At 37.9% G+C, this 21,712-nt stretch overlaps 1 protein-coding gene across 3 annotated transcripts in view; it reads right to left on the reverse strand.

Annotated features, from left to right (window-relative positions):
- The window catches only part of FHIT (fragile histidine triad diadenosine triphosphatase), a 517,591-nt gene that overhangs the window by 373,716 nt on the left and 122,163 nt on the right, over positions 1–21,712 (reverse strand). For all 3 annotated transcript variants that reach the window (XM_063164909.1, XM_063164910.1, XM_063164911.1), the window contains exon 3: positions 15,904–16,025. In XM_063164909.1, coding sequence (XP_063020979.1) covers positions 15,904–16,003 — 100 coding nt within the window. In that variant the 5' untranslated portion in view covers positions 16,004–16,025. The remainder of the gene's footprint in view (positions 1–15,903; positions 16,026–21,712) is intronic.

Raw genomic sequence — 21,712 nt, forward strand, 5'->3', positions numbered from 1 at the left:
TTTAATTTATTACAGTATTTTATGTATGGGAAAAGAAGAAAATTCATTAGATTACAGCAGTTATGTTCTTCAGTTCCTCATCTAGCTTGAACCATTGATGGGCAACGTGCTTCTAAGTAATCCCAATCAACTCAGTCATGTATGAAACTGAAGAAGTTCAGCAAAATTCAAGCATCCTGTTGAACATGATGTGAGTAAATTATAGTGTTTCCTTTTCCATATTAGTCCAGCCTTATTCACAGAGCAATGAATATCTGTTGGCATCCCTAAGTTACAGCTGAAACAACTAAACCAGAACAGCCTTGGAATAAATGGAGACATTTTAGTTGAGTAAAGAGCTGCCATCATATACAACTAGCTGGAATAGTTTATTTATGCTTAATTATCTTTCTTTGCTTTCTAAAGAACTGGGGGAAAAATATTGTTTTCCTTCACATCGCCGATTCTTCACTGTTCTAAATCTCTGATAGCTGCCAAAAGGTATTGGAGGGAACTGGGAATAAAGAGTCTACCAGTTTCTGAGTTATTTCCTACTGGTTCTCCAGCTCCATTAAAATTATTTTCCAGTAAAGAAGACATTTTCCACTTATTGGGAACTACTTTCAAATGTTTTTCATTTGTGTTACTTTTATAGTCAGAAGTGATCTGAGCTACACTGTCATCTGCAGAGTCAAACCTAATTAATTACTTCTCTTCTTCCTTTTGTTAGTGCCAAATGCATCATCACATCCTTATTACCAAATACTGCAGAGTGGTGAAGGCCAGGCCCTGGGATTCAGTGTCTAACAGAGCAGATTTAAAGCCCTAAAGAAAACAGCAGCCTGTGTCACATCCTCAGCATTCAGTGTGCCCAGAACTCCAGGGAGGAGGGCAGAAAGATGACTGCCTTTTTTTCTTTCATATGGAATGGATATTTTAAACTTAATTTTCAACTGAATCTGCATAGACATTTTTAGAATTAATTTAAGCCACAACAAAATAAAACTTAAAAAAACATTTTAGGGCTAATATTTTTACATCAAAAGGCACAAAACAACTAATATCATGAGATGAATCATGAAACCGAAATCAATCTTAAACCTTGCTGCTAACTGGGCAAATTGAATCACTTTCAGTATATGCAGCACACTTGTGCTTCCCTTTCCCTAACAAACAACAAACAATCCAGCAGTCACTACAGGTAATGATATTTAACTACTCAATGGGAATGGCACTTTCACAAGGTTTATCACTGTGCTGCATAGAATATGTGTTTATATTAAAACTAATTTTGGAAGTTTTCAGTTTCATTATTTTACTGAACAAACAAGGCTGTCATGGAATATAATTAGGATGTCACAAAGGACCTTCTTAAACAGATATTCAGAATTCTGTGGCTCTGACAGCAGAGGCTTTGCAGAGTGCAGCAGCTCAACTGACAAGCAACAAAAATTAGATTCAAGAGTTGGAATAACATTAGTTTTAGATGAGTCTGCTGGCTTTCACCGCACTCCAATGCAAGGAACAAGGACAATGGGACAAGGAACTCACAGGGAGCCTCCTCAGCCCTGCAATAGTGGGACAGTCAAAGGTCCACTGTCTCTCATGAGATACCTCCACACTCTTTTATATCTCCACCCTGTTTATTTTCCTTTTCTGTTCAGTATTTGTATTGGCATTTTTAGTTTTTAAATAAAGCACTTGTAAATACATCTTTCTAATGGTCACACGTTCCCAAATATGTGCATTCCAACTGGGAAATATTCTCAAATTCCTTATGTGTCAGAGTATCTTACTCTTAAAGCTATCTTTGATCCTTTGTAGGTAGAAATGAACAATTCTGGTCAGTCTGTGACTACTGATAAACTGGTACAGTGTTAAGAATAACAAGTATGCCCATCTGGTTAAGAAGGACAAATATTGATCTTTTTAGAGTTAATGAAATTGCCCCTGCCTACGAGTGGGAACAATCAAAGGAGACCTGCAAAATGTTCTCAGCAATGGCTTTAAAAAAATCAAAGCCACCAAATATATATATGGCAGAAAAAACCTTAAATACCATTTAAAACCAAACTACAAATTAAAAACAGAATCAGATTAGATAAATCACGATTTTTCTCTCTTCAAACCTGCAGGGATAAAAAGCATGGATTTAGTAAATTGTTTTTTCTCTCCAAACCTGAAGGGATAAGGAACACAGGAGGTGTCTGACAGGTGAGAATATGGTCATCTCCTCACAAAATCACCAACTTGGGAAACAGGCTTTAGAAGTAACAACCTATCCTTATGTCATGCAGTAAATGGGCACAACAAACACTGGAGATCTACAACAGTTGACAATTTTTCTTGCAAAGATTAAAAAGTTTAAAAAGGGAAGGAGAAGTAATAAGATGGGAGACAGTTATTGCTGCTGAATCCTCTGACAGATCAGATGACAATCTTGATTCAACTTTCATTATTTAAAAAGACATATAGAGCATCTCTCTGTGCCTTTTCAATGGTGACAAAACACAGGTATCAAATCACATTATTTCCTTTACTCTGATATCTTGTAGGCAATATAAAATGATCCCCCATGGACAACACTTTAGCTGAGGTACAAAGTTAAATTCATTCAGGTAACATCAATGTGATGGTTAAAGATCAAGGGGGATCTGAGAAAAGACTCAAAGCTGGATTGCACATCACTCCCTCTCCCCTGCTCCCTCACCATGCCCCCATGTGGAATAAATAGAAGAATATCTCAAAAGCAGTAGATTTTTGGAATATATAGGTACAACAGCCATCTAACCATTGCACAGAAGAGGACCATTTTTACAGCTTAGTTAAAATAGTAATTCTTTTACCCTTTCATTCAGTAGTGCCAGACTGTATGGATCTGTTTCATATCAAAATACTCATAATTATGTGTGCTGGTATTTAAATTAGGGAGATCAAACCCCATTATATTTCCAAATAGATACCACATACAATCTTACCTATGGCAGGAACATAAAATCATCTGTTTAATTTGCACACAAAAATGCCCCTGGTTTTAGCAGGCAGTTTTGCAAACTGTCTGCTACACTGCAAGCACTGGACAGATACAAATGAGCAGATAAATCCATGGGCTTCTAAAACACCACAAAATGTAAAAAACCAGTCCTCAACAAGAATAAAGAATCTGCACCACACATCAGGGTTCCAGTAAAACAAGCAATGCTGCTGTGAATGCCACATAAATAAACCAATTTTTTCTTGTTTAAGGATGAATAAATTCTGACCTGGACTCTTACTGGAGGTTTGGATTAAGATCATTCATATGCAGAAAAAGAAAACTCATATTGACATTTTGTGTCCCTCCAGTTTAAAAATGGGTCAAACAAACCTAAGATTTGTATATAAAGATGTAATAAATGTTATAAAAACCATTGTGTCCTTTCTTTTAACACCAAACTCTCATGTAAGAAGGATGTTTCTCCGCATTAAAACAACATATTCAAACCACAGGTATTTATAAATAAGTCATAATTGATACTAGATGCAATTAATTTTGTTAAGGAATATGAGAGAAAAGGGAAAAATTTGCATTGTTTTCTAAACTAAAATGCCTCAGGAAAATATTATGTTAAGTCAGCAGTGCTCCATTAACATTGCTGATAAAAATAGAATTGTACAACTCCGCAATATTTTTGTGATGAACTTTCTCCAGGTCAAATTCAGATTTTTTTTGAAAGACAAGCAAGTATAACTTATTTTATTAATATTGATAGGGTCATAGTAAGGAAACATTAATTGAGCAGAAATGTCATTAGTATGCTTCCACATGACTGGATACTAATTAAGTGGCTTTTTTTTTATCCTGAAAATCTTCTCACTACCTAAGAAGAGTGTCAATTCTATGTTTTGCATTCACTCAAAATGACTGTAGAAAAAAAATACAGCCAAAACCAACTTTCTTGCAATACTCTGCTAGTTCCTCTGCTTCTCAGTGTAAGCAGACATGTCTCAAGTGCCTCACTAAATTTTTTTAAGGAGAGTCATTAGAAAAATACATTTATCCTATTTCAAAGTGTTTACAGAGTTTTCACTCCCAATGTAATTTCTCTCCACCATAACAGAACTATGCAAATTGAATTTAAAAGTTTGCCTTCATTTTGTCTTTAATTTGCACTACCTGGAGCTAAAGCAAATGGCAGGGGGAAGAACACACAATTTCATTTTGAAAATATGCCAAAGTTTGCTACAGAACACTGAGACAGGAGGCAATTGGTTCTAAGAAGAAAGCATCAGATTGTTTGCAGTATTGCTGGTGGTGCTTGCACCAAACACACAACAGGCAGGTAAAGCTTGGCAGAGGTGTCCTGCTACATCCTAATGATCAGGCAGTAAAAAACCCAAAACATCAGACTTATTTTTCAGATGCAGTTCCAATTAATTGAATTCTGCCCTACAATGAATGCAATTCACAGAAGTGTTAAAACATTTAGAAATACAATCACTTATATATGAGTTACTATATATGAGTTATGCAGAATTTTAACAAATTCTAAATTAGTTATTAACAGATATTTAGAAATAGAGTAACTTTATGTTCCCTTTCAAGCTCCTGGCAGGAATATGAGGTTAAGAGGTCAATTAAGCTTCTTTATTTGTAATTCTCCATTCCTATTATCAAAGTTAAATTACACCCCTTCAGAAATAAGATGCACCTCTCCTTTGAAAGCTTATCCAATTATCTTGGCTTCACTTCCTAACACACCTTTTTCCCTTCCTTTTTATATCAATCTTTCTTTAAAAGATGAAATTCCATTTTGAAGGCTTGAGAATGGCAAAAAATGTCCCATCTCATTGTTGTCCCGCTAACAGTCCACATCAGTCAGTGAGTGAGAGAAAAAGAGAGAAATTATTCTCAATTCCTCCACGTCAACCCAGATTCCATTATTATTCCTCCATACAGATATTAGCTTCTTATTAATCTTAAAGGGAAGTTCAATCTTGATTTCAAAGTACCAGATAATAACAAATGTTCCTCATCTCCAGCAATTTGTTTCAGTCACAGAGTCTACTCTAAATATGAAAAAAAAAAAAAAAAAAAAAAAAAAAAAATCACTGCACTGCTCCTAGTTCAGGAATCCCAAGATTCAGATTTAATAAGAGCTATAGCTCTTATTAATGCCATTGCTAATCTACAACTTTAATTCCTGGAAAATTTGTTCCCAAATATGTAGACCTGTTTCCCCTTCCCCTTTCTCCCTCTTGCTCCCCAAATCACAGATGATTTTTAACTCAATAATGTCACCAAAAATATAATGCTTTCACAACTGGGCTCTAGGATTCTTCCCAGCCAGGAATGTAGTTTATTTACTGAGCCATGTGCTCACTATATTTTTTCCTCACCTTTACCTTTGGTGTATGAAAGTAATAAAGTTAATTAAATCCCAAATTAGTTAAGCTTTACCCAACTAAAACATCAATAATGAAACTGAGCCTAAGAAAGTATTCCTGCCATGTGTGCTCACAGTGCCTGAATTCTGGCAATATTCATTTCTATGGCATAATTTAAATACATAATCTGTATCATATATTCTTTCTCTACAAGCAGACAAATTCTACCTGGGAGTGACAGAAAAAGAAATAGTGAATGAACCAATGACACATTTTTTTAAATATGTTCATAAATAGTTCCATTTTTACATACACATTGGAACAAAATTTTGTATTGATACACAAAGTTCATCAGACCAGAAATGCTCATCAGACCAATAAAAAATCAGACCAACAAAAAGCAGAATTTCTAAATTTATGTACTTCAACTCATACTCATTGCACACCATTTCTAATTCTATGAAGCAAAGAGTAACAGGCCACCTCAATGCATTCCCAATTACCAACAGGAAAAGATCATTGAATCCTGAACTAAAAGCAACAGCTCTTAGGCAGCCTCTCAGAGAGATCACTCATCTGAATGCAGTACAATGTTACACTGGAGCATCAGAAGGAGAATATTCAACTTTTATTGTACAAGATGAACATTTTCTCAAGAGAGATCACTGAGAGATGCTGAGGTTTTAATGTTTTGATTAGAAGCAGTAGAAGTCGGCAGGTTACAAGGAGCAGCACAAGTAAAATACATTAGCAAATGAATAGCAGCCTGTGCACACTTGTGCAGCCTTAGAAACCCAGATATGGTATGAGTGATAAAGTGAAATACATCTGTATCCATGAATTATGCACTCCACTTCCTACGGTAGCCTCATTTTACAACAAAGCCTCCATTGTCTGCTATGTTGATATCTAACTTTACTCAAGACAACTTACTAAAACATCATTTACCCAATTACCTGCTCAGAGAAGGTGCTTGACCCTCTGCTGAAGCTCTGCAAAGCAATTATGGTGCCTTTTGGAATCACTGTACTTGATAATCTCACTTATCACTTCAAACCACAGAGGAAAACGTTCCCTGAACAAAAGAAGGAGCACAGGTGAGCACCTTTGGACACACAGGAGGTGGGAGACCCTGTGCATGCTCCCCTCTGGAGCAGCCAGAGAGGGAAAGCACACAGTGGGGATGAGTTACCTGTGCTGAGTACTGGAGAGGAGGAAAACAGGGAGGGAAGGACTTCACCCTACCTAAAAACAATAGAAGCCAGAAGAGCTGAAGCCAAACAGACTGGAGGCCTTGCATCTCAAAACTCAAGCTATTTTACACAGGTATGTGGAAGTCTAGTGCTGTGTCAGAGCAAATCAATTGTGCTCAAGATTTCCCTTTTTCCTTAAATGGCATCTGAAAAAATCTGTATTGGTGACTGGACTCTCTCCAGACCTCTGCACCTGCACTCATTGAGGGAATACAGTAAATTGGCTTTACCCTCAAAAGACTGACCCCTACACCAGGCAGTCTGAAGAGACATAGATCACTCTGTGCCCTGGAGAAAGCACTAGGATGGCACAGCACAGCAGCCTGTTCCTTCACTCCAGGCAGCATTCCTGCTTATCTCCCATGCACATGGAATGCCCTTTACTTCCCTCTTGGCTGCTGAAGATTGTTCTGGTTTGGGCTAGGGGGGAGTTAATGTCCACAGAAGCTGCTCTGGGGCAGTTTGGGATTTGTGCTGGAAACAGCATTGACAACTCAGGGATGTTGGCAGTGCTGCCTTGCTGCTCCTCATCCCACCTTATGGGGGTGGCACAAGGAGCTGGGAGGGGACACAGCTGGAACAGCTGATCCCAACTGATCCAAGGGATGTCCCAGACCATCAGGGGTCATGGTCAGCATATAGAGCTAAGGGAAGGAGAAGGAATCCAAAGAAGGTATGGGAGGAAGAAGGAAGTGAAGGGGTGTTTGAACTGTTCCATGTGATGGGGCACTGCTCTCCTGGGGATGGCTGAACATCTGCCTGCCCATGGGAACCAGAGAATCAATTTCTTGGTTTGTTTTGCTCATGTAAGCAGCTTGTGCTTTGCCTGTTAAACTGTCTTCATACCTAACGCTGTTGTCTTATTTTTATCCTTCCAATTCTCTCTCTTTTCCATCTGCAGGGGAACAAGAAGGTGCCTGTGTGGTGATTAGCTGTTGATGAGGGTTAAACCATGACAGAGGTACTCAAAATATAAGGAGTACAAAATGGTTACTTGTGAAATGATGAAATATCTTCTTTAGAATATAATTATGGTACATTAAGGAATATTAATGTATGTTTCAACAGAAAAATACCATATATTAGCCTCTTCACAGCAAGAAGAGATGACAGATTAACACTGAATCACTGGATCTCCTCTTAGGAGTTGCAATACAAAGTTCATGCCAGATGCCTCTCAAAAAATGTGTTTCTGAAGAAAACACATACTTGTATTACACTGAATAGCACAAAATAGCCCAATATGCTGGAAACAATAAGCAATAAATGAAATTTCCAATTGACTTTCCAGCAAATCTATTCTCATTACAAATGGAGATTTTGCATGTATTGCATTACTTATGGTAATTGTGTGACATCTATTATGAATAACCATGTATTCCAATCATCTCTTTTAATTATATTCTGCTGTAAGAACAAGTCATGCAATAGCTTGCCCAGACTTGGTTAACTGTGTGTGTGCTGCATATCACTTTCTAATGGCTATATTGAGGACAAAAGGTGCACAAACTGTAACAGAAATGGCTTGTAACTGTCATCTCCTTCATTAGCCAGAAACTGTTTAAATGAGTAAAAAAACCTGAACTTAAATCCAGTTATATACTGAGGGGAAAAAACTTGTTTGTACCCCTTTCTTTTCTGAAGTTTGTAGTAATTGGAATTTGAATGCAAAGCTTGTGGTTATCTGCTACTGGTGCAGGAACATAAATTTTCTATAGTGTCAAAAGTGCAACAGCAGCAAACACCTCCTTTATACTTGTTATCTACTGTCCATTTGTTTGTTTGGGTATTACTGATATGATAAAAAGGATAAAATTACAGGTTTGTTCAATAAGCACACCAATTACAAATTTGCTCTCTACTAGTCTAGAAAGTAACTGCTGGACTAAAAGTATTCATTATTTAGAGAATCATAGAATGGCTTAGGTTGGGGAAGACCTTGAAGTCCAACCCTTTACTCAACACTGCCAAGGCCACCACTAACCCATGTACCCAAGTGCCACATCTACGCTTCATTTAAATCCCCCAGGGATGGCAACCTCTCCACTGCACCAGGCAGCTGTGCCAGGGCTGGACAACCCTTTTGAGAAATACATTTTTCCTAATGTCCAATCTAACCCCACTTCAGAACAACTTCAGGCCCCTACTCTGTCCTATTTTGCTCCTTCGGAGAAGACACCTCCCTACAACCTCCTTTCAGGTAGTTGTAGAGAGTGATAAAATAGGACAGGACTTCACAGTTTTTTAAACAAGAATGCCCATTATGGTGTTAAACACCAAAGGAAATACTCATTTAATGTTTCCTGAGTCCTGTCTTCATTTCCCAGCCACTTTTCATACAAAAGTTTGCTACCACTTAATTTCATATCCTTCCACATTGCTTTGCTCTTCTGCTTCTAAAGCCTGACTTCTTCCAGCTCCTTAGATTGATGCTTTTCTCACTAAACATTTGGCCAGGTTTCTTGCTATACTAAAATAAATTCTTTTACCAGGTATTTCTGTCACCCCAATGTCAGAAACCTCAAAGAAGATTCACTTCAGTTACTTGGAAACTAAAGTTGTAACATGCTTTGAGAATGGATAACAAGGGTAAACATGACAAAATGGGACCCCTTCTGCATGTCCATGGAGCTCATAAGGACAAGCAGTTCCATTTTTAGAAGACACACATTATTAAGACCCCTTCAGAACTGGACAGTGAGTGCCCCTGAAACGTACAGAGCAGTAAAGAGGTTCATGCATGATGTGGTTTAAGCCATTTATAAGTTCCAATCAACAATGATGACAAACAGGTGAATAAAAACCACTAGACAAAAATGGAATTGGAGTTTTGCAGCTGAATTTTAATGTTTGTTAGCAATATAGTCAAGAAATTTAGTTGCATAAATCCAACCTATTATGACACTGCTTACAAGCCCAGAGATCTCATTACTCTCCACACAGTCAGGGTTGAAGGTTGGTTCAACACATGACTAATAAGAAACTGCTCCCCCTCCACAGCCCTGGTAAGACGCAACAGGTTCCAGCCTAGGAGCTGCTGCCTCTCCCTTATGTGGCCTTGCACAGCTTTTCTAACACCTCTTCCAATGTAGGTTGTGCTACAGCCTGAGAATTCTTACCACTAATCTGCTAATACTTGTAGTAAGTGATTTAACTGGTAATTTATTCCATTTGCAAATAGGCAAGAAATACTTCTGACCATATTACTTGAATTTTTTTCCCTTTTTATTTACAATACTGACACAAAGGCTTTAGAATGGGATTTTCATCAACGCCATTATATTAACAGAACTCTAACAATGCAAACAGAATTGTATATCCTCATAGCGAAGGACATCCTCTTTCAACAGTCAGCACCTTCCAAGCAAGACAAGATTTGAAGGGGGAGAAAGCATTTTTATCAGACCAAATGAGACAGTTGAACTCCATCCCCACAAATAAGTCATACAGACAAGCCTTTGTGCACAGAGCCCTGAATCTCTTATCTTCAGTAGCAGCATTTCTTAATGCGAGTCAAACACCATCCTTTTGTTTGCAGACTGCAAACAAAATGACTCCAGCCTGAGATAATTAACTGGCCTCTCTATCACCAGCAAGTTCAAGTGGTTTGCATACACAGAGGGGATCAGTCATTCTTTGGGCTGTTGAAGGAGAGCCCTTTTCCCACAAGGGAGCCAGAGAATACAGCAAATACTCTGTTGGCTTGGTGCTGCCAAGGGCACAGTCCCACTCATTGCCCTCTGTACAACACAGCTTAATTCTGCTCAAAGTTATTAAGCATAGGAACTGTTTTTCTTACACTTATTTGTACAAGTAAACATTATAAGGCATTAATAAACTCTACTTGAAGGATCAGTAAGGAAGAGCCATGGAACAGCTTTATTTGGGATCTGAGGTAAAAAAACTCAGGAGTTTTCAGCGATTCTCAAGAGCTTCAGACACAATACATAAAGTCTGAATTTCCTCTGCATTCCTGATGAAGAGATATTCTATACTTCCCCACCCCCTCTCCCAATTTCAAATAAGATGCATCATTTATATCAGTTCTTCAGGACTTCTTTGCTGCAGCAGCAAAGGAACTGCATCCTCCTCCTAATGCCCTCCTCTTCTAGAGTTACTACACATTTTGAAAAATTCACGTAAGTACTCCAGGCCTTATTGCACCAAACAACATTTTGTGTCTCCATTGTATTCCCTTGCATCTCCAGCCTCCTATTTAAATTAGAGAGCCTTTACCAAACCCCTTTATTTTCAGCTCTTTGCTAAAGATCTAAATGGAACATGACTGCTCCTTCACATTGTGCTAAACAAACTAATAATAGTGGTAATGTATAGGAAGCTTCTATGATGAGAACAAGAGAGTACTTTCCTACAAGATTAGATATCTCAAACAAGTTGTTGCAAACATGCAGTACATATTATTGGAATATGTAGATATAAACATATATTTGGCAATATAGCAATTTTATTTTCTTAATCTTAGTTTTATGGTAAATATTAACACTTATTTAGGCTGAAACCCATAAAATTCATACTTACAGATAATAACTATAGATATGATAGATGTGTAATGTACAAAAAAAATCATAACAGCAATTCTGTAAGTTTATAAAGAATTAAAATTTCATATACAAGATAAATACCATGGTTTTCAACCAAACTTGTGAGAGAATACTACTATTCTTTCTAGTGTACTATCTTCAGTGGAAAATCTGTCAGATCTGAAACTAAATGAAAATTACTTGGAAAATATATTAAGTAACAACAATAATTCTAAAAGACCATTTCTTTTTAAGGAAAGCATTAGGAAAATATTTGTGGCACTACAGAACACATCAGTCTGAAGCGATACAGCCGTAGTGACAGCAGATGACAGGGAGCTCCCAGCCAGACAAACTGCACAGCAGAGCAGATGCTGCTCTCACATTGCCTGACCCTGGATCCCATCCCACCCCTGCAGCAGACCAATTACACTGCAGCTCGGGGTGTTAGCAGGCCTTTGAAGGGAGCATCTGGTTCAACTAATGTTTTCTCTGCTCATTAATAACAGGAACAAGCGGCAGGAACTCACAGAACAGCACACGGCCTCAGCAACAAATAATGACCATTATCTCCATGTAGGGATGAAGGTGCCAGAAGATATCATATGCTTTGGGGTTTTATACATGGTCTATTCCCCACAATCAGAATATTTTCTGGTGGGAAAACTTAAATATCTATGAAAAGAGCAGTACAAAATAGTGCAGCGAAATTCAGTATATAACAGTTAAACAGTCTTCCTTATCTATTTCCGTTTTGTTGGGTTTCTTTAGATGGAAAAACCTTTTCATGATCAATCCCATATGAAAAGTTGTTGCAAAGTGTTTATTCTAATTTATTACACACATACATGTGCCCTTAGTAAAGGAGCCAAAGTGTCCACAAATTTCTACAAAATTACTTGGTCCCAATAACCCTCAGTTTGCTGTTCCCAGCTGGAAAGATTGTTCCTTTTAATAACCAATTCAATAAACTGCTGAAAAATGCTTTGTATAATATAGTATTGCCATAGATCTGCTGTTTGTCTCTGTCATTACACTCTGCATTCAATCAATTTACAAATGTTGCTGTGTTCCTTTTGTGCTAGTTCTTATGGCAGCCTGAACACAAATCTAAAGATCAATACCTTGTCTACTGAAAAAAAAATGGACATAACTAATGAATAATGTTATTTATAATAAAAAGTCCTAGTCTCCAAATGGGTTCTGCTAATGTTGAAATTCATTTTTCATATTTAACACAAGATGAAAACAAGTACCCTGCACAACACTGTAAGAAAGGCAGTGATAAAAACCAGTTCATATTTATTGAAGATGGGAGTGAGACCATGCAAAGCTCTGGTGCAGGGCTAAGAAAACATCAATACAATGGTAGGTCATTCACAAGGTATCTGTTACCATATTAAAGCACAAAAGGTTCATGTCAAAGAGCAGATGGAATTTGTTTCAAACAGCACCACAGCTCTGCTCTGTGGAAGCAGCAAGGTTCTGAATGAAGTCATTCAAACAAGAAGCCAAGGAGAAGCTGAGCTCATGCTGCTTGCATGAGCTGATTCAGTTCGTCTTGTGCCTTTTGTGTGACAGAAACAATGCATTGGCTGACTTTTAGATACATCCCTGCACTGCTCCAGCTATTGAATAGCTGCCTCCTCCAAAACAACCACAGAGCTGTTCAAGGGAGCCACAAGTGACTGCTTTTCACAATCACCCTCTGCAAAGCAGCAAGCTGACAGAACAGAGAGGAAACAAGGACTCTTGTAAAAAAGGGAATGGATACCTGTATAAGGGTATCCCAGCAAGCTTCCAGAACACCCAGCTACCTCCTCCCCACTCCAAGCTTACAGCCCAGATGTTCACCGAATACAGTATTTGGGTTCCCACCCAGACTCTTGGCTCTGCAACAACGTGAGAAAGGCATCATAAAAGTACACTCCAAAATCCAGTGCCTCATTAATCAACCCTGTCCCCAATGCCATGTGCCTTCTGCTCTGATATCAGACAAGGAGAAGACAACAGCAGTGCAGATACAGACCCCTGATTATTACAAGTGACAATGTCCCCAGACAGCCTGTGCAGACACCAACACCTCTGAGTCTTTGCCTGCCAGGTGACAGCAAAGGGCCTGGATCTCCTGAGGGGAACAGGCACTAACCCTGCACGCTGACCACCTGCAGCTCTCTCTCCTCTGTCTCCTTGTGCCAGAAGAGGTCAATACTTCCTACTGTCCCACAAATGTGCACATTGTAGCTTACATACTGAAAATCCCAGTTTAATGTTGGATATCCTTACTCAACAATGAGTACCCAGCACCTCCCTATCCAAGAATCTGCAGTAATCACACCAAGGGATCCCAATACAAACTGAGTTCCTGAGTCTGTGAACTCAGAGCACCCAGTGGGCAGAAATCTAATGCTGGGAAAAATGAGGCACCTCTGTCCAGGAAGAGGAGAACCCTTTCCTTACCATAAATACCATATTCTTACTCTACCTAATTTTGGACTGTTAGCACAATTTGTCTTTCAAATGTCAAAATAAATTCACAGGATTGGCAGCTCAAAATAAACAAAACAAAACTTTCCCATGTGTTAAGTGAACAAGCCTGCTTTGGCATTGCTCAAGTCACATTGAACTCCACAAGGCCATTGTGACAGACTTTCTCCCAGAGAATAGTTTTATTTTAAAACTATTACTTCAAATTCATAATTCCAACCCTATGTTCTGTTTCAAGACGGAATTTCAACCTTACTAGTTAATTAAAGCCACCACCTGAAGTGATCTGGCTTTCAAATTGATTTCCTTTGTCTCTCTAATTCACATACATTAATATTTTATTTTCTACTGAAAAAAATGTCACACATGTGCCAAAGACAAGGCAGATAAAATTATTGCAATAAAACAAAGAAAATACACTTCTTACTGCCAGGTCTCAAGATGAATGCTGCATTATACAGACACTTTAAAAGGCTTACAACTGCAAATTGCTCTATTTTACATACTGTATTCTAGCCTTTACATCAAGATCTCTCCTAATTTCTTCTCATTGTAATGAGAAAGGGAAAGGGTTGGGTTTTTATTACCTGAACATTTATTCAATGGAGAAACAAAGACTACATTATATATTACAACACAAGCTATTAAAACAATGTGACACTATAAAATACACTGCAAAACTCATTATGGGATAACAATGCTAAACCCTGAGCAAATAAATGTATCTGCCAAAAGTCAGCAATAATTATACAATGAGAGTTTATAATCTTTAATTATTTAAGAAGAAAAGAAGCTTGTAATAATTAAGTTTTATATGCTCCTTAACTTGTCATTACTAGGTGCCCACAAAACTTTAAAACAAGAACACTTCATCTGAAATGCTCTATTTTGAACAACAGATGCAATTGTTCACTTAACTGATTAATTTTAAAAAAAGTCAAATATTGTTTCTAAAACCTGCACTCACAGAACAGATTAGAGTTTATTTACTCTCTGATCCACACAATGCATACAGCAACGGCTCAGGCACTTACAGGCCCTGCATCACACAGTGATTGATGTCACACTGTCTTTATATAACTTTGAAATGGTTTTTGTTATGAGAAATCTGTAAATCACCTTGGATTTACACCTGGAATTTCAGAAACTCAAAGATCAGAAAAACTGTTAATTTAATTCATAAAGTATATTGGTGAGACAGTAACACCTTTAAAGTTTCTATGAAGTCTGTGCATCTTTGTCATGCTCTGACTTCTGGCACACACAAACAACATTCAAAACAGGTGGAGAGAAAAGTTCAATATTGAACAATTATAGTCTACAAAACTGGTGGGAGGAAAGGAAGGTTCCATACTTCAGAGGAAAAATAATTTTAAAATATATATAAAATATATATATTAAACATCAGTTGATTTTAAGTTATGAAAAAATCAACATAAAACTACATAACTAACAAGAAAACTTTCAATAAACTCCAGAAAACTTTCTTTTTTTCCCCAATGCATTCATTCTTTGCCTGAGCTCCTCCTAAAATTTTATCATGAACCTCTACACAAGAGGAGATCAGTCTTAATTACTTCGAAAAATTTCATTTCCAGCCACTAAAATCAGCACAAATTACAGAGCAGCAGAATTTTGACTGGAAAATAACACACTACACAACACATTAAACAGGTACATTGAGCATCTTGTGTAATCAAGTTACAATACAGTTTCAAACTCAAGCATTTTACTTACACCATGAGGCTTCATATTTTCATCGTGAAACGTGTGCACTATACAGATGGCTTATTTAATCCATTCCCACCTAAATTAACCAAAGCAATCTGTATCCCCCCAAAAAAGTCTTCAAAGTCTTCATGCAGGGTTCTACTGGCATTTGACAAATGGTATACATCTAGCCAGGAAAAGTTGAAAACCCTCCATAAAAGAGTTACCACATCAAAACATAAGTGACATTATTAATAGGGAAGTGGGATGTGTTATTCAGCATAATATGGAATTTAAACAGCACCACCTCCAATGAAGTTTAAAATGCTTTTAGTAGCACCTGGTTGTTTATATAACTTCTGTGGTGAAAAGGTCAATATATTTCACCTTGAAGGTCACAGTTGCTAAACAACTGTTTTCAGCAGTTCTGCAACACTGATCAAGCATCTTCTGATCAAGCATCACTGCCTGGACTTGAAATAAGCCCATGTCACATCCTACCTGGCCTTCCAAGCGTCCTGAGCGTGTCCTGCCCTTCCCAGGGAGCAGCAGCATGGCAAGGATACGTCCTGGCAGCACCGGCCTGCGGTTCACCAGAGCAAAGCTCAGCTCTGTCCTCAGGAACACCACCGAGGGCTTGATCAGGTGCTGCCCAAATCTCAGCATGGCCAGGGCTGATCTTCAGGGTCTGAAAGACACAATGGTTAAGATAATTAAGGGATTGACTCTGCCTTTCCCAAGCAACAGGAATAAAACAATCCAACTGCCTGTGCAGCTTCCAGCAGAAAGTGCCTCCTGGGCTCATCAATTGGGAGTCCTGGAATGGTAGTTACATCTTCCATATATCGATCATGCCTTTGAAGAAGGGGTGGAAAAGCCTTCTTTACAAAGCAAAAAATTTACATATAATTGTTTAAAGTCTAATCTCATCATCTTGGCAGGGCTACAGAATTCTAAGGAATGCAATTTCTCCCTCCCATTTTCATTTGTCCAGCATTGTAAACATTTGGGTCACATGTTCTTTGAGAAGCACAAATAGGATTTCACATTTTTTCTGCTACAATGCAAATCAGTGCAACACGGGATGTATGAAATAAACCACATTTTCTTAATCTCTCCATTAAATATCTCAACTGAAGAAACACTGGCAAACTGAAGAAAGTTTATTTAGCCATTTTCCATCCACACTGTCTAGCTTGAGCAACTGGAATGTGAAGATGATCACTGCTACATTTTCTCTTACAGAAAGTCAAAGAATTCCACTTTCATTCACTAAAATTTTCTCTCTTCGTGACAAGAATGAAAATACCTCTTAAATAGCTACAGCACAGTCCCAACTGTGTCTATTTTAGGTCTTTAAGCCCTAGAGTATTTAAAGTATTTAATTCAATCAGAAATATCCAAGGTACTGCAGGGTGAAAAATGAAGAAATGACAAATTTCATGTGACAATACTTGAGACACATCGGAAGCATTATACTCACATTACCCAACTTGAACCAAGTGACTAATCAGAAAATTCAGTTTCATATGTTGCCTGAGACAGGGAAACCTACTGCTACAGCCATGGAGTGTCTCCTGTTGCAGTTCTTTACTTGCAAGATTACTGTGTAGAGTAAGACCTAAACTTAGTTCTTAATCTAAGAGATTTATTCTGATTTATCATCCCACTTGCGTCACAGCATATATCACAGCTGAGACGGCCACAATACACAGAGCACCACCACAGAATTTCAGAAAGCTTTAAGCATTCACCCATACACAGTAACACCATACCTCATCAGAAGGCTGCAAGCATCTGCCCTTCTTGTTCTTCAGCAGAACCTTTTATACCCTCATGGTTGATGCATTGCACCTGTGTGCCCTCTGTTCCCTTTGGTGGTTGGTCAGAGCCCCTGGGCACTCCCTGGCTCGTTGCTGTCAATGCTTTTCACCTGTTTTCCACAGCTGCAGCTCATTACGGATTGAGGCTCAGCCACGGCCCCACCCCAATTACCACAAACTGTGCGCCTACACACCTGTACCTGTTCCCATAAAAAAGTACACATAACAACCCCCTCCAAGTGCACACACTTTGAAAATGTCTTTGAGAAATACTTGTTCTTCTAAAGGAACTTCTGGCTTTGTAGTGGTCTGATTCCACAGAAGAACGTAAGTTAAGGGCAGCAGATGCATCTAATCAGGGTTTACAGCAGAAAAACACATATAAATCTTAGTATATGATACAGTAACAAATAAGATTACTACATTTCCATGTAATAAACATTTTCTAAGCAGGCATCATGTCTTGTTTTATTTCTGAAAATCACAGATGAAAGGAAATGCTTAAACAGATTATGGAAGAGTGGAGATTTTAACTATGCCTGTTTCAAAGATTTGAAAAGGTTCTACATTCTTTTCTACATAAAGACAAGAGAAGATTAAGTGTCTGAGATTTGTCCCTTAGCATATATTAAACTTGAAAGTTGACAACATACAAAAATCAAGTCTCTTTAGCTACCAGAAGAATTGCTTAGCAGAGAAAACACCTGCTATCTTGTGCTGATGCTTGAAAAAATGACTATTAGAAACTTCAATCAATCTGCCTCATTTGTCTTAAGCAGTCCATCAGCAACCCCCCATGGGGGTTTTTCATTCCAATTAAAACATGCAAAATGTTTTCACACAACTCAGTAAAGAAACATAGTTCTCTTTGCAATGAAGGAAATGCTTCTGACAAAGGAGAGAAACATTCCATAGTCAGGACTACTCTCCAGTGATGGTAAGAAATGGTAAGCTGGTGTCTCCAGAAGCTGAAAAATTGAATGTACCACCTGCCCTTGCATTTGGCAATGCTATGGACTAAAAACCCAAGTGCTACTGATGATTTCTTGTTCTGTCTTCCAGGACACTGATAAATAAAGGTACTGTCCAGAGGCACAGGACAGAATTAAGCACAGAAACAAGGCTTCAAAATCACAAATGCTAAATGTAAATTATGATGATTTGAAATTTGACTTAAGGAGGGAGAGAACCTGAGATTTGGTAATCAGCTGAAGAAGTCCTCTGGCTGATTGCTGCCATAGGCAAAAAACAGCAAAAAGGAGCAAAATAAGATTGGTGACATTAGGCTGCCTGTTCTGTGTTTTCATCATGCACCTTCCACATGATATTTACTTACTTTACTACCTGTCTTGTTTTTAAAATATCTAGAAAAATCAGTCAAGTAAAAGCACTAATTTCATACCTCTCTTTGCAATAGTTTGAAGAATCACATTACAGCCCAAGTGGCTTGATACAGAATTAAAGCATTTATTAAAACCCTGTTTGTTTACTATGTAAAAATCTATCTGAATAATGTATTTCTATCTCTTGATTCAGACTAGATAAATGTGTTTCAAACTAATGTGTCAGTTGTACTGGTTGTGCTGTGTAATATTGAAGACCTCCCAGTGCTACTCTCTCCAATTCTGCAAAGGGATTATGGGAGACTTTTCCTTAAACAATTATTCATAATCTATTATATATTACTTCAGCTGCCTTCTGCCCTAGTGATGCTCTGTGTTTTTCTGCACAGTACAATCATCTGTTCTCAGAACCAACACAAATGCTAAAAAATGCACCAGGGAAATAAGTAATGGGTACAAGTGAAATATCCATGACTGTGCAGCAAGGCTGGAATATTCCAGAGTGCTGCCAGGCAGGAAACTGCTACTGGTAGAGCAAGTTTTTATTCACCTGAACTCTACCACTTATTGCTTGCATGGTCTATAAAGCAGCAGGAATCAATGAGCACAGGTGTGTGCACACAGGTCACGAGATGCAGTGTGTGCACAAGGCTTCCCAATTCCCAAATTGGAATGACCACGCTGAGTCTGTCCCTCCAGGGATTTCCATTTTTCACATAAAGAGGAGGTCAGTGACAGACAAACTAGAAACAACACATAATTGGTTAAAGATGTTTCCTCTTTTATGATGGTAGCCTTTCTAATCCCCAGTAATAAGAAGGACAATTACACAGTAATGTTAGAAAATGAAAGAAATCCATTTCTGATTAAATTTCAGCCCAGTTTAACACAGTTTCTATTCTGACTATTCAGATGAAAAGTGTATTTACTCTTCTTCATATTGCTGATATACATTATGTTGCCTATTTAATCTGCCTCATTTTCCTAATTAAATTCCCTTTCAAGCTGTGTTACTGCAGTTGTAGGTGGGAATACAGTATTAAAGGCTAACATAGCAAGTAGACTAATTTTACAGCCACAACAGACCTCAAATCTGTATAACCCATACTAGGAAAAGAAAAAGAAAAAAAAGACACTGGAAATCCACATTACACCCTGAAAAAAGAGTGGTAAAATTAAGGAAAATCATTACACCCTGAAAAAAAAGGGCTTGTAATTCCTTAAGTCTGATAACTTAGCATAGTCGTGGTATTTTGTTAGGCCAGGAGATCAAACATCCTAAAGGCCTTGCAATGGGGGGCCAGAAACCCCTACAATAGCTAGAGAAACCATGGTCCTCTCTAGAATACATCCTGCAGACTAAAATTAAGCCCATCTAGAAGGGAATACTTTGGGATAGGAAGATGTCACACTATTCAAGCCTTCCATTGGAGCATCTTTGTTGAATATGCTGATTTGCAAGGTCTATAAAATTGTATGCAGGATCTACCCTGAATGTGCATTTCGGTGCATTCCACCTTGGCCAAATGTTGCACCACAATGATCCTTATTAAATACCAAAATAAAAACCCTTTATCCCTTAACCATGCCTGAATTAATTTTAGATCCAAGAAAAAGGCATCCTAGGTACATGGCATTTCTCCAGTCTGTATAAGTACTACTCATATAGTAAATGTATTTTTGAGAGGAAATCTATACACACGTCTCAGTTTTCAGATTTATTCAGTTTTGGGGTTAGGGGCTTTGGTCTGTGCTTCAGTTTTTAAACAGCATAAGCTGTAGAATCATTTGTGTCAAATAAACAGAACTCTGAACAGAAAATAAGTTCACTTCTGGGCAGAAAGCAAGTTCACCTAAAAGAAGTCCATAGGACATCAAGATAAGTGTCTGCTTGTTACAGGTCACAGCTAAAATCAGAGACCTGGAAAAGTGCTGGAAGTTTGCTGACTACAAGGAGTGATGGCAGCAGTTCTTTAATGTTCATTTCCTGCCACCACAAACCTCCCCAATGGATGCTTAATTGAGATGGTGTTGGTACTCCAAAATGCCTCTTTTTTTCCCTTATACAATTACTCCTCCTTAGAACAAGGTGTTGAGATCAGCACCTGCTGAGAACCAAGCTCAAGGCTTTTGCTGAGAATCCCCTGAGCACTGTTTTAGGAAAGCTGCACATCTGGTTGTAAAGGGAGAAGATGAGAATGCAAAATGGGCTGCTAACTTCAAATGTGTGTATTAAAGGAAACCAATTACAATACCATTATCTCTCTGTGCTAATAGAAAGGACTGTTTTAGAAACATTCCCAGGAGTATTCTTAAATTTTAAAGTATATTTTACCATATTAACATCACCTCTTCATGAATGTTGACAGTCCTGATGCCAATACTCAATTTCATGTAAAAACACTGAAAATTTATGTGGCAAAACAAAACTTCCTCCTTTCTAATTTTCTTTAAGGTCTTACAAAAATACTAATTTTTTTAAATTCATCAAGATACGAAAATGTGTGTTACACACTGTAGTCAAGGGAACAGAGTACCTATATCCTTAAATCCCTATTTGTCATTGTTTCCTTTCAGAAGTTTGGTTATGGAGAAAGTGATAGTCCTACTTAGACATCTGAATTCTGCACCATATTCAGGAAGTAATGTGCAATGAAGACCTGCACTGCAGGCTACCTTCCCTCTTTTCATGTTTTGGAATTTTTTACTTATTTTCTCCTCTCACTGCCACTTTGTAAGGATGAAATTTACACAAGCCAGAATATTACTTATTTAACTCAAGCACCTAGCAATAAATGTGCTTGTTGCTAGCAGCCAGGATTTGACATTTTTATCAAGAAATACCTAAAAACACTAATAGAAAGAAATTGTTTTATTCTAAAATCACTTAGTTTTTCTACTGGCTCTATGTCCCTAGAACAGCTTTATCTCTCAGCACCCTTCACTCCCACTCTTGCACAACATTTAACTACATATTTTGTGTTCTTCCAGTTCCAGAAAATGGCCTCTAATTAAAAACTGTTCTCTCTCTCAGTAAGCCAAAACATCACATACTATGCCATTTCTGTTCTGAAAAAGCCAAGAAGAATTACAAAACTAGAAAAGGTGCTCCTGTATCTTTGACAGCCATAGCCTAGATTCTCTCCATGGGGATGGTATTTAATGCTCTACACGATGTTGAAAGCAAAAGCTTGTGTGGATTATTTTTC

This window comes from Melospiza melodia, chromosome 10 (genome assembly GCF_035770615.1).
Source record: "Melospiza melodia melodia isolate bMelMel2 chromosome 10, bMelMel2.pri, whole genome shotgun sequence".
Lineage (NCBI taxonomy): Eukaryota > Metazoa > Chordata > Aves > Passeriformes > Passerellidae > Melospiza > Melospiza melodia.